At 46.2% G+C, this 13,991-nt stretch overlaps 2 protein-coding genes across 2 annotated transcripts in view; both read right to left on the reverse strand.

The window, feature by feature from the left end:
* Positions 1 to 35: 35 nt before the first annotated feature.
* Positions 36 to 6,245, reverse strand: psmb10 (proteasome 20S subunit beta 10). Its single transcript, XM_061255324.1, has 8 exons — positions 6,033 to 6,245; positions 5,107 to 5,200; positions 4,912 to 5,009; positions 4,262 to 4,402; positions 3,792 to 3,907; positions 2,710 to 2,768; positions 1,298 to 1,449; positions 36 to 974 (listed from the first exon to the last, which is right to left on the reverse strand). The coding sequence occupies exons 1-8, from the start codon at positions 6,095 to 6,097 to the stop codon at positions 863 to 865; spliced, it is 837 nt and encodes a 278-aa protein (XP_061111308.1). The 5' UTR covers positions 6,098 to 6,245; the 3' UTR covers positions 36 to 862.
* A 310-nt stretch (positions 6,246 to 6,555) lies between these two features.
* The window catches only part of LOC133137728 (tenascin-R-like), a 38,782-nt gene continuing 31,346 nt past the window's right edge, over positions 6,556 to 13,991 (reverse strand). The window contains exons 14-20 of the mRNA XM_061256058.1: positions 13,367 to 13,512; positions 12,596 to 12,728; positions 11,610 to 11,761; positions 11,298 to 11,394; positions 9,012 to 9,173; positions 8,270 to 8,433; positions 6,556 to 7,798 (exon numbers count right to left, since the gene is read on the reverse strand). Of these exons, the coding sequence (XP_061112042.1) occupies positions 7,700 to 7,798; positions 8,270 to 8,433; positions 9,012 to 9,173; positions 11,298 to 11,394; positions 11,610 to 11,761; positions 12,596 to 12,728; positions 13,367 to 13,512 (953 nt within the window). The 3' untranslated portion in view covers positions 6,556 to 7,699. The remainder of the gene's footprint in view (positions 7,799 to 8,269; positions 8,434 to 9,011; positions 9,174 to 11,297; positions 11,395 to 11,609; positions 11,762 to 12,595; positions 12,729 to 13,366; positions 13,513 to 13,991) is intronic.

The raw sequence follows: 13,991 nt of genomic DNA on the forward strand, positions 1-13,991 counted from the left end.
ATCCGATTTTCTCACAACAAAAACATCAATCATAATTCGTATTTAATTCAATGTATTTAATTCAAACTGAAAAGAAAGCAAAAACAAAGCGCGCTTCTCTTAGCTGCGGGTACGTGTACTTGTGCGTGCATGGTCATTCTTGCCTATGCTTGTGTGTCTGTAACGTGTGTCCGTTTGCATCAGATTCTGTTACTCGGGATGTGTCTGAAATGGCTCACTATTCCCTCATCCCTATCTAGTGAATGTCCATGTAGTGCGCTATATAGTTTACTAAATAAGCTGTGTAATATTTTAGAATGGATCAGCGCCATCACTGCTACGCGCTGCTGCATATAGGCACAAACCACAGGCCAATAGCCGTTATAGCGTTTTACCTAGATAACACTTACTGCACTAACAGGGTTTTGGATTATTGAAAAACGAATACAGTATATTAGTTTATATTAGGGTAACCCAGAAGAGCTGTTCTTAAATTTGAATTGCTCCCGGTCGGCGCCATCGTCTCTCACAGCTTAAAATGAAAATAGAAAAAAGGTGATTGTATAATTAAGTTAGGGACAATGTTGGTCGCAAAGCATAAGAGTTCGTATCCACCTTTCTAGTGACCACGGTTGTTCACTAGATTTTACGGTGCATTGTGGGATATTTCTAGTGCCCTCAAAATGTAATAAAAATTGTATTCTTTAATTCGGACACTAGAACAAGTTATGCATCGACGAATCTAGTTTACTATTGAGTGAATAGTGAGCGATTTTGGACACAGCCTTGTTTGTGTGTGTTTGAGTGGCTGTTCGCCCGCCTTCTCCCCGAGTTGCTGTTCTGTAGTTTCGCCAGCAGGGGGCGGTGCAGCTCTCCATCTCCATCACAGAGTTTCCATCAGCTGAACAGACTCCTCCACAACGTCCACGGACAGAGGGGTGACCTTCTCTGAGAGTACAGCTGTGGTTCCTGGCTTGTACTTATACTGTCCCTGCCTGAGAGGGAGCGATGCAGGGAGAAAGAGAGAGAGAGAGAGAGGCGAAGGGGAGGGAGAGAGGGGGGAGGGAGAGGGAGAGAGGCAGGGATACAGAGAGAAAGAGAAAGAGATTGGGGGAGCCAAAGAAAAAAGGAGGGAGAGAGAGGTCTTATCTTTCACGCACAATCAAGTTTCTACATTAGAAAATCTCAACAGGAGCATCTAACTGTCCGCACAAGCACACACAAGTTTCCGCTGAAGCACACCAGTACTCTGGCGTGAAGTGCGTGGGACGAAGTGTCCCGTTGTTTCGAGGCTGGACTCGGTGGGCGCGGTGCTCACCTGCTCCCCTTCTGCACGGGCTGGTCAAAGGCCCTGAGGTACTGCGCCCCCCCGCGCGTGATCACACACAGGTCCACGTTGCTGCCAGAGCCCAGGTCACAGAAGATCCCCGCAGCGATGGCGTCCCGCACCAGGAGCTTCCCCTCCTCCAGCTGAGAGGAGGACAATATTAACACCACAGGGTTATTAGGACAATATTAACGATGACACCACAGGGTTATTAGGACAATATTAACAATAACACCACAGGGTTATTAGGACAATATTAACAATAACACCACAGGGTTATTAGGACAATATTAACAATAACACCAGAGGGTTATTAGGACAATATTAACGATGACACCACAGGGTTATTAGGACAATATTAACGATGACACCACAGGGTTATTAGGACAATATTAACAATAACACCACAGGGTTATTAGGACAATAGTAACAATAACACCACAGGGTTATTAGGACAATATTAACAATAACACCACAGGGTTATTAGGACAATAGTAACAATAACACCACAGGGTTATTAGGACAATATTAACGATGACACGACAGGGTTATTAGGACAATATTAACGATGACATGACAGGGTTATTATGACAATAATAACGATGACAGGACAGGGTTATTAGGACAATATTAACGATGACACGACACGGTTATTAGGACAATATTAACAATAACACCACAGGGTTATTAGGACAATATTAACGATGACACGACAGGGTTATTAGGACAATATTAACAATAACACCTCAGGGTTATTAGCACAATATTAACAATAACACCACAGGGTTATTAGGACAATATTAACAATGACACCACAGGGTTATTAGCACAATATTAACAATAACACCACAGGGTTATTAGGACAATATTAACGATGACACACAATAACCCAAACATCAATCAATCAATCAACTGTTATTTGTGTAGTGCTTTTTACAAAGGGCCTTTGTCACAAAGCAGCTTTACAGAGAAACCGGGCCCCAAGAGTACGCCTCGAGCAACAGCGGCAAGGAAAAACTCCCTGGCTGACAGGCAGAAACCTTGAGCAGAACCTGACTCAGTAGGGGAACCCATCCGCCGCTGGTTGACTTTGTAGAAACAATGGGTTTTAAACAGAAAAGCAAATGAATAAAAGTACATAAATGTCCAATTATAAAGTTGAAGCAGAGATGAGGTTGAGGGATGGCAGGAACACCAATGGGTGGCACTGTCAGGCAAGGGGACAGGCTTGGTGCTACAGCTGAATCAGCAGTGGCAGGAGGGAGTTGTACGGCTGGTCTTGGGCTGGAGCTCCGGGCCAGGGGGGGGAGCGCAGGACACAATACGATAGTAAAAATAACACACAATAACCCTAACCCTAACATAGGAAACAATGCTATCTTATGATAATATATGCATCTTACCTCCATGTCCGGTTTGTAGCGATCCTCGAACACAGCGATGGCTGAGGCTGCTCCAGAACCTGCAACGGCACAAAAACACACGCCGATGTTTTTAAATAGTGTACCGAACAAACAATACATTTCAAACACAGACAGTTAAGCACAGAGCACTCTTACTCACTAACAGAAACTAAAGACAGTAACAAACAAACATCCATCCATCCATCCATTATCTGAACCCGCTTATCCTGAACAGGGTCGCAGGGGGGCTGGAGCCTATCCCAGCATACATTGGGCGAAAGGCAGGAATACACCCTGGACAGGTCGCCAGTCCATCGCAGGGCACACACACCATTCACTCACACACTCATACCTACGGGCAATTTAGACTCTCCAATCAGCCTAACCTGCATGTCTTTGCACTGTGGGAGTACCCGGAGGAAACCCATGCAGACACGGGGAGAACATGCAAACTCCAAACAGAGAGGCCCCGGCCGACGGGGATTCGAACCCAGGACCTCCTTGGAGTGAGGCGGCAGTGCTACCCACTGCACCATCAGTGCCGCCATAACAAACATTACATTATAATGCACACAACACTTACAGACTAATACAAACCGACATAACTTTACACAAATGGAAAGTTTAAAGTATTGGGACACTTATTCAACAAATACTAAGGATTTCAACAAAAACAACAAACAAACAGACGGACATTCATTGCCCCCCCCACACACACACACACACACAGCGAGGTATGGCATTAGGTACAGTAAGATGGTGGGAGAGGGGCGGGGTCATAAATGGTAAATGGTTGGCATTTATATAGCGCCTTTATTCAAAGCGCTGTACAATTGAAGCTTCTCATTCACCCATTCATACACACACTCACACACCGACGGCAATTGGCTGCCATGCGAGGCACCAACCAGCTCGTCAGGAGCATTTGGGGGTTAGGTGTCTTGCTCAGTGACACTTCGACATGCCCAAGGTGGGAATTGAACCGGCAACCCTCCGACTGCCAGACAACTGCTCTTACCACCTGAGCCCTGTCGCCCCCGTAAGGAGGGGCCGGGGCGATAGGCAGAGTAGCTGGGCCGTACCCATGGTGAGGAAGGGTAGTTTGTCGGTGGAGCCGTGTGGGTAGACGCTGTAGAGGTGGAAACCCGCTTCATCCACACCGCCCACAATGACAGAGCAGCCAATCTGGCCCTGATATCTGGAACACAAGTATTATTATTATTATTATTATTATTATTATTATCAGTGTGAATAACAAGGATTCAATCTTTTAAAATGTGATGATTTAGCAAGTAAAGGACTTAGGATAGCTCATATCTTTCCAAAGGTACCAAAAATAGTTTTTGTCTTTACGTGAGGAATCATTTTGTCACTTGATGCGATTATCAGTTTCTGTGGTCTGAATTGTGAATTGTGTCAATAAAGGCGGCTTTAAATCCGAAATCCCTCTCTAAATCTCTCTCTCCCTCTCGCTCTCCCTGTCACTCCCCTCCCTCTTTTTTTCCCTCTCTCTCTCACTCTCTCTCTCTCTGACCACCCCCCCCCCCCTCACCTGAACAGCATCTGCTTTAGTTGCCGGGTCACCGTGACTACCAGTGGCGGACGCCCCGTACTGAGCGCGTGCAGCTCCACGTTGGATGACATCATCTGAGTGGTGACCTCAGCGTCTGCGGCCACGCCTGCTCCACAGCAGCTACACCAAACAGAGGATCCCAAAACATCCCTGAAGCGTGACCCGTTAGTGTCCCAAAACATCCCTGAAGCGTGACCCGTTAGTGTCCCAAAACATCCCTGAAGCGTGACCCGTTAGTGTCCCAAAACATCCCTGAAGCGTGACCCGTTAGTGTCCCAAAACATCCCTGAAGCGTGACCCGTTAGTGTCCCAAAACATCCCTGAAGCGTGACCCGTCAGTGTCCCAAAACATCCCCAAAGCATGACCCGTCAGTGTCCCAAAACATCCCTGAAGCGTGACCCCGTCAGTGCGCCAAAACATCCCCAAAGCATGACCCGTCAGTGTCCCAAAACATCCCCAAAGTGCCACCCGTCACTGTGCCAAAACATCCCCAAAGTGTGACCCGTTACTGTGCCAAAACATCCCCAAAGCGTGACCAGTCACTGTGCCAAAACATCCCCGCCTGGGATCTGAACGGTGGCGGGGATGAGGGACATAATGGGGCTGTCTGTGTCAGTGCAGCACTCACTATATGTTGGGGGCGATGTAGTGGATCTTCATGCAGTTTTTGTCCGCCACCACCATGTCATCTGTGGCTCTTGTGTCTGCTCCCAGTATTACTCCATCCTGGGGGGGGGGGGGGATAAATCATGTGTTATGGTGACTACACAAGGGCGCCCGAAGCTATTCATGGACGCAAAGGTGACTGATTCTTTCAACTCGCCTTAAAAATTATTCCAGCGATAGTGGTGCCTGTTTTCCTGGCTTTGGGAGCGCTGTATCCCACCTCCGACAGGTTGCTTTCCAGGACAGCGTTTCTGTGAGAATCAGAAAATCAAACATCCTACACATTTACACTGCTCTTTCTCTCTCTCTCTCACACACACACACGCGCGCGCTGTGCATTAACTGAAAATATCCTGCGCAGAAAGTAAACGAGTCATTGTTATCTGAACGGCTTTACTTCAATTAAATATTTTTATTTAGCTATAAACTGAAAAGAAAATATGCACATCGTTAGCTCTATAGACGCACACTGCCTGTTTAATAATAAAATAAGCAACTTGAAATATTTAGTTACAGTCTACAAATCTAATTTGTAATGTTTTTCTCCCACACATTTAGGTTCGTGCTCATCCGCATGGATGCGGATACAGGTGGACGAATACGTAATTTTCGCAATATCATAACGTAAAACCGGCCAATGGGCAGCCATTTTGATGACTGATATCCGTCCCAGAATTTTAAATGCGTGCCTCCTTCATCTTTAAAACGTTTCAGTGTGTCACATTAACTCAGTTAACGGAAAAGAAAACTAAACTTCAAATTGTAGTGGTACATAGGAGGCTACACGTGATCCCCATTGGTTAAATGAACACTGAGCATTTTACTGTGCATCGAAAGGCCTATACCTTTGCATTTCAAACTACCATCCATACCCAAATAGTAGGCTATACAATACATTATCTACTTTTGTCATAAGGTCTATTGACTTGAAATAGGCTACCAGTACTTATTTTACCCAATACCACTGAATGCACATCACACGTCTCTCTGGGGGCTGCGAATAGCCAGAAATATTCTGTGCAGGTACAATTAATGCTCTGTCGAGTTGTTCCAGAATTGTCCAACAGACGAAATGTTTCTCACCTCCGCGTGTTCTCAAACGAAAAACCGCCCGCTGGGGGGCGGTTTGGCCTTCCCGTATGTATCATTGTGAAAAGCAGTCGTATGCTTTATAAACTTAAGATAATTAAGCGATACAGAGCGAGTATGTCGTAGCGCAGTATGACTCGGTCGACTGGATGTGTCAGCGTTTAGGCTTTATACGGACGCGTTTTCACATTTCAGTCTTTCACTTTCAGTTTTGGCACATGATTCATTAAACGAATCACAATCATCCAAGGAAGAAACTTTAAAGGCGTAAATTATAAATGGATAAGGCTTACAAGCAAAGATCTAGCATCAACTACATTAAACCGAACACAGTGTGCGCTAATTGATCCAAGATTAAACAATCGACGTAAAGCGCTCCGTCCACGTCTCACTGAGCTAATGTGTGTATCTTCCCACATGGACCAACTCATTGATACACAACGGTATTACACACACACACACACACACACACACACACACACACACACACACACAATAATTCACACTAAAACAGTGGCAGAAATATCTATTTTATTGACACAGTGAATCGATGTTGTTATAACAGCAATGAAGCTGGATGTGAATGACAGGTTTCTTACTAAATGATGAAGACAGACGATAACTGCTGTGACTGTACGATTGGTAAGATAGATATACTCGTAAGTAATAATTAATATTTTCGTGTGATTGAGATGAATATTTGAGCAAAAAATGTTACGGTTTAGTAACGGGAGACACAGCATAGCCACCAGTTCTTTCCAGTATCACATAGCAAAACATTTACGTATAAAAAAATAATTAAATTCCATTTCAAATGATAGTCACATTAATACGTCTTTTAGAAAATTTAAATATAATATATATGCATATATCAAAGTGTTATAAAACATTTAATATATCTACATTTAATTATATAATTTTGTACCTATGTGGTGATGTATTACATTTGTATTGTTACAATTCCAACCTACAGCTCCCATACATGACTAATACAAAAAATACAAATCCATCCATTAATTTATATATTCAGGCCCCTATATTGATATTCCAGTATTGCACAGTTGACCAGTGGGAGAATTTTGAAATACAAGCCCCTCCCCCAATGTCCCCCACAATCGCTTCTGACTCATTTTACTGTTCCCTCAAACCTCAGCCCCTTTCCAACAAAAACTCGGTCCAGTATAATTCAATATGGCTGTGTGCAGTCCAGCAAACTCTGGTATAGTCATTTAAAAGTATAAAAGCACGTCTTTGTGTCTGGATATACCTTCCTAAAATCTGCGCAGGCCACTAAAGTAGAGACAAGCGCAGCCTTGGGTCAAGTATGTGTTTGAAATGGGTTAATCCCCCGGGGATGGCTAAACCTTTAAATACACTCCTGCATATTCCTGAGAATTTTCACTAGAGTCACTAACCAAAATGTACACATAAAACGAAGCAATTACTTTTGAATGTTAAGGGTAAAGATGGATGATTGTTTATTTTAATCGTAAAACCAATGTACAGGAGTTTTACTGTTCCCTAGGGAGGGTGAAATGATATTCAATATCCCTCAGTAGGGAAATTCTGTACTCATTCTCACACTTAATCACTCTCTTTTCATCTTATTGTGTCTATGCGCATGTACTCTCTCTCTCTCTCTCCCTCTCCCTCCCTCCCTCCTAGCCCTGAGACGGAGGTGTGAAGGAGGCCGGGCGGATCTTCATTTCGGAGAAAGGGATGGAGAAGTCTGTTCCCTTCCAGCTGGTCCAGATCACCCCCTGTAAACAGGCCAGGAGAGAGGGTCTGTCAGACAGCCAGTGCCCTAGATAACATCACAAACTTAACTGGTCTTTGTTGTGTCATCCATACCGATCTAATTTATACACATCTATCAGTCACATGATGTGTAGAGCTCAGTAACCACTGCAGTCGGTCAATCAACAGATCAACGAATCAATTAGTCAATCAATCAATCAATTGATCAATCAGACAATAAAAAGATCCATCTTACCGGGAATTTCACCATTTTATACAGCTTTTGTTTTTGAGGTGTGTGTATAGTATCTGACCTGGTGCTTGGTGTGTGTGTCGTATCTGACCTGGTGCTTGGTGTGTGTGTCGTATCTGACCTGGTGCTTGGTGTGTGTGTAGTATCTGACCTGGTGCTTGGTGTGTGTGTCGTATCTGACCTGGTGCTTGGTGTGTGTGTCGTATCTGACCTGGTGCTTGGTGTGTGTGTCGTATCTCACCTGGTGGTTGGTGTGTGTGTTGTACAGGCCGTTGAGGTTGGCTTCGTGGCAGTTCCGGTACCACCAGCCACCCCTATAGGACATAGCACAGCGGGTAACATAGGGGTTGGAGTCCCGGTCCCACGTGGAGAACCGGCTCAGGTTGTGATACGCCATGGAGTCTCCTACAGGGGGCAGCAGAGAGGTAGATGTGTGTAGAATACTCTCTCCTATGTAGCATGAGCAAGGTCAGTTTTCACAGATTATTACAGATTATTACTTATTCCAGTTATTCTCTTTTTTTTCCCCATCTTCTCCCAATTTTGGTGGCCAATTGTCAGCCATGTATATTGAGAAAACACCACTACAACCCTGCCACATGGTGCTTTCAGTTATCGGACCCCAGACCCCGCCCTCTGCCCCCCCCCCCTCACCCGGACACCAGACCCCACCCTCTGCCCCGCCCCCTCACCCGGACCCCAGACTCCACCCCCTGCCCCGCCCCCTGCTCGGACCCCTCACCCGGACCCCAGACCCCTGCCCTGCCCCCTCACCAGCAGTGCTGCTGTATCAGGACCCCAGACCCCACCCTCTGCCCCGCCCCCTCACCCGGACCCCAGACCCCGCCCCCTCACCCCAGACCCCGCCCCCTGCCCTGCCCCCTCACCCAGACACCAGACCCCACTCTCTGCCCCGCCCCCTCACCCGGACACCAGACCCCGCCCCCTCACCCCAGACCCCGCCCCCTGCCCCGCCCCCTCACCAGCAGTGCCGCTGTACCCGGACAGTGCAAGCGCATAGTAGCGCTTCTCCGTGTCGACAGCGAAGGAGGCGTAATGTGCGTAAGTTGACTCCGCCCCCACCCGCAGGTCCACCCTCATCGCCATGGGAAGCACACTGGTCAGGCTGTGAAGCAGGTCGTTGCCTGGGGGACAGAGATACATTTTTGGGAAGGTTCTGGAAGGAAGCCTTGATACGATAGAGTGTTCTGCTTCTTGTGGAAACAGTTCTTGTTCTGTATTCCTCAGCTCAAATCCCTGCAGTGCCTTGTGCAAAATTGGGATTGTCAGTACACATGTAATGGTGCAGGATGTTGATCAAATGTTACCTAAACTTTAAATTAATTTGTGATGGTATCCATTGTCAATGTAATCTGTCATAATTTAGGATTCAGTGTATTTATAGGCTGCCTCATATGTTAACCATCCTAAAACATACACTCACCGAGCACTTTATTAGGTATTTATTAGACTTATTTTTTAGACATCTACTGCATATCCACTACGATTTATGATGCATTGTGTGTTCAGAGATGCTCTTCTGCATACCATAATGTGTGGCTATTTGCGTTACTGTCACCTTCCCCATCTTTGACCAGTCTGGCCACTGGATTATTATTATTTTTTGCACCATTCTTTTTAAACTCTAGAGACTAGTGTGCGTGAAAATCCCAGGAGATCAGTAGATTCTGAGATACTCAAACCACCCTGTCTGCCACCAACAATCATTCTACAGTCAAAGTCACTTAGATCACATTTTCCCCCCATTCTGATGGTTGATATGAACATTAACTGAAGCCCCTGACCCGTATCTACATGACTGTTTGCGTTGCATTGCACTGCTGCCACACAATTGTCTGATTAGATAATCGCATGAATAAGTGGGTGTAATAAAGATTATCACTGCAGTTCAAATGACTGTGGAGGTGGAATGGAAATAGGAGACGTTTTAGTATATTTCCGGTGAAAACCAGCAATATCACCTGGTTTTTCCAGGTAGCTGCATACATTGGGTGTAGTCTGGTTGAGTGTGAAATAGTCCGTAGGTTTATGCCAGGTTTCAGTGAGACAGAGGAAATCTAGGTTATTGCCCGTTATAAATTAATTTAGAATGAGGCTTTTATTGTTTATTGAGGGGGCGAGTGTTGAACAAGGCCCGCTTCAAACGTTGATTTTTACAAACAAAATTGCGACCAGAGCGTCTGTGGACTGAACGGGGTTTGCGAAGTGTTCCGAATTCTTTGACTGTGTCCATACAATCAGGAATGGAGTGGCTATTGAGATCCACGGTGGAATAAAGCGGTTGCCTGGCTGGAGAGGAAAACGTTAGCCCGACGCTAACGCAGTTTGAGGCTAGCGTTAGCTCGCGAACAGAAGCAGGATGGGCAGTGGCACAGCAGCGTGTGCCACAGCGGAATCCACATGAAAATCCACAGCATGACAATGTCTAAACTGCAACAGGCTGTCACAACAAATTCTATCCCCTTTACAAAACGTATCCCCTCCGGGGTTTGCTGTCCGTTTCATTAACAAGTTAGCGGTACTGATATTAGTCCACCGAGACATGAGCACTAATTATCTCTATCGCTATCTTAAACTGTAGGGAAATTGTCAATGTATATGTTTCGCTAACTTACATACACCGGACTAAATAAATGCTTATTGACAGAGTAATGACTAAGCGTATGCCGTTCATAAAAAGACACGCTAGCCAGTTGACGCTACCGTACGCATCAGGGGAATGTATCTTATAGATCGCATCATAGCAACCAACAGATAAAGCTTGGCAACCACGCTGTCGACTTGACGCTAACTCATGACGTTAACTTACGCATGAGGGGAACGTAACCGGAAACCGGAAACGTGACCCCGGAGGGGATAAGTTTTGTAAGGGGGATAGAATTTGTTGTGACAAGGCCAGTAGAGTTAGGAGATGGATGCTGATCCAGGGTTGCTGAGCTGGAAGGGCAGTGGAAGTAGCCTGGAGGTGCTGCCTGCCAGAGGTGGAAGAATCCTGACTGGGAAACTGCAACAGGTGTGGTGAACCAAACCTGAGGGCCAACCAAACAGTTGGTGCCAACTGGTCGAGTTTATATACCGACTAACAGTTCAGAAATAGTTTAATATAATATTGTTTTTTATATACAATAGATGCGTATTGGAAGGCGCGTATGGAAGGCTGTATTAGATAAGAGCCAAGAAGACCGTAAAAGTACAGATTCTGGGAAGAAAAACGAGTGACATCACCAGAAATCTAATGCCAGTCTCACCGAGCCAGAAGTCTCTGGACACGTTTCCAAACCCCCTGCTGTACTCGCTCCAGGTCCTGAAGAAGTTAGTGTGTCCATCCACTCGCCTCTGAAAGACCTGAAACACACACATCATCCATGTGTATATATGTGTGCGTGTGCGTGAGTGTGAGTGCGTGTGCGTGCGTGGGTGTGTGTGTGCGCGTGTGCATGAGTGTGAGTGTGTGTGTGTCTGTGTGAGTATGTCTGTGTGTGTGTATGTGTATGTGTGTGTGTGTGTCTGTGTGGGTGTGTGTGTGTGTGTGTGTGTGTGGGTAAGGGGCGGGGTCTTACGGTCCAGCCCCCCCCGTCCGTCTCCATGTCGCAGAAGATGGGCACAGCCCTGCCCCTCTGCCCTCCGGGGAAAATCTCTGCCTCTCCCGAATCCTGCATCCCATTCAGCAGCTCCTGGGAACAGTCTGAGGGGAAGGGGTACCGTAGCACCCCTGAGAGAGAGAGAGAGAGAGAGAGAGAGAGAGAGAGAGAGAAAATCACCATTTACCATCCGCATTCCCATGCACATCCCCATCTGCATTCCCATCTGTGCTCCCCATTCAATTCCCATGCAAGCTTTTACGTTGAAATATTGTCCTTTTAGGTGCGGTTGAGTTATTCATTACAATCACTTATTCTTATTAATCAGTCCTGGTCTCCTCTGTGCTCACGTGACCTAGAAATCCATTGAGGTCCGCCATTTTTAAGGACACTGATTGGAGGGGCTAGGACAAGCTCCCTGAGGAGTGAGGATTCACGAGTACAGCCTTTGCAGATATTTTCTTTACAGACCGCTTGACATATAAATGATCAGGGGGCGGCCCGTAGCATGGTGGTTAAGGTGCATGACTGGGACACCCAAGGTCGGTGGTGCTAATCCCGGTGTAGCCACAATAAGATCCGCACAGCCGTTGGGCCCTTGAGCAAGGCCCTTATCCCTGCATTGCTCCGGGGGAGGATTGTCTCCTGCTTAAGTCTAATCAACTGTACGTCGCTCTGGATAAGAGCGTCTGCCAAATGCCAATAATGTAATGTAAAATGATCCACGTGTGGATTCACCTCTCCACATAGGTCAGTTACGTCACTTCAAACAGATGCTGGGCTGCTTGGCTGTTAATGTCATACCTTAGCAACACAACAAAGTTGTCCAGTCATGCATATGAAGTGAATTATGAATTATGAGAGAGAGAGAAAGAGGGAAAGGAAAAGAGGGAGGAATTTTAAGAAAAAGGGGGAAAGGGGAGAATCTTCTTTAATCCATTGCAGGTGGCCCAGGGAACTCTTACCCGTGGTGAACTTTGTGGAGGTGGCAGAAGTGTATTCGCCCTGTCGCTCTCCCTGCAGATGAACTGTGTACTTTGACCTCGGGTGCAGTCTGCTCAGCTTGTACTGGGTCGTGCTGGGGTCAAGGGTCACTTCCTGTTTTTTCGGTGTACAGGCGTAGGGAAAAGGATTATGCTTCAGGCCATCCAGTCATCTGCTGCCCCTCATTTTCAAATCCAAGTTGTTACAGCCTAACTCCTACCCACGTGCCGTAGGGGAAACGCAATGGACCGTAACCCAAACAAAATGCCCCCAAGCCAGCATCTCAAATCGAAGATACACAAATCACAGTACAAAAGAATCGGAAGGAAAAACGAAATTACCGTGATTAAGTTGGCAGGATGGTCCAAAACAAGGGGCAGCTTAATTCTACTCTTAACCTAAGACACGTTACAAGATCTATCCCTAACTTCCCGAGAAAACAAAATGGTGTGAGTCTTCCGTTACTACACTACCCTATTGTGACCTAAACTCTCTAAAAAGGTGCTCAACCAAGACCAACTGGAATCTATCAAAAGAAACACGCTAATCAAAAAAACTTAAACCGAAAATATGCCTCAAAACTCTTAGCTAAAAAGTATAAAACACAGCGCTATAAAAAGGAGTCACTGAAACAAAGGGCTTTGTCTCATGAAAAGCGTCTCAAAGTTGCAGAGGCCTCCACCTTTATTCTGTTTGGCCAGGTGATAACTACTGAACATAATTGCTAGTTACTTATCTCTCTCACGCCTCACCTTCGCCTCCCTTCCTGCGGTCTGATAGGTCAGTTTGTAGCCTGCCACTGCAACAGGGGGTGGTTTCCAAGACAACACAGCCGAACGCGGGGTCACATTACTGGCCGTCAGCTTGCGAGGACCCTTCTGCCTGCTCTCATCAGGCCCTGACAGACAGGTAGACACATCAGGACATTAGCTCACATTAAACTATGCTGCAGTCATTACACAGTAAGGTGTATGTGTGTGTGTGTGTGTGTGTGTGTGTGTGTGTGTTTCCTCCCCCCCCCAGTACCTAGGTCACCACACAGATCTCTGCCTGCTTGGCTGATATCTCTGCGTGGATTACTTCCCACCACCTGAAGCTTAACCTTGCCAAGACTGAGCTTCTCTACATTCCTGCTAAGTCCTCTCCGACAATCGACCTCTCACTGACTGTTGAGGACTTTGTAGTTTCCTCCTCCCGTACGGCCATGAATCTTGGGGTGACTCTTGATAACTGCCTCACCCTGGCTCCACAAGTATCCTCCACTGCCAGAACCTGCAGGTTCTTCCTCTACAATATACACCGTATCCGTCATCTTCTGATGGATAAAGCCACCCAGCTCCTAATCCAGGCGCTCATCATTTCTTGCCTTCATCAAGC

The sequence above is a fragment of the Conger conger genome, chromosome 9 (assembly GCF_963514075.1).
Source record: "Conger conger chromosome 9, fConCon1.1, whole genome shotgun sequence".
Taxonomy (NCBI): Eukaryota; Metazoa; Chordata; class Actinopteri; order Anguilliformes; family Congridae; genus Conger; species Conger conger.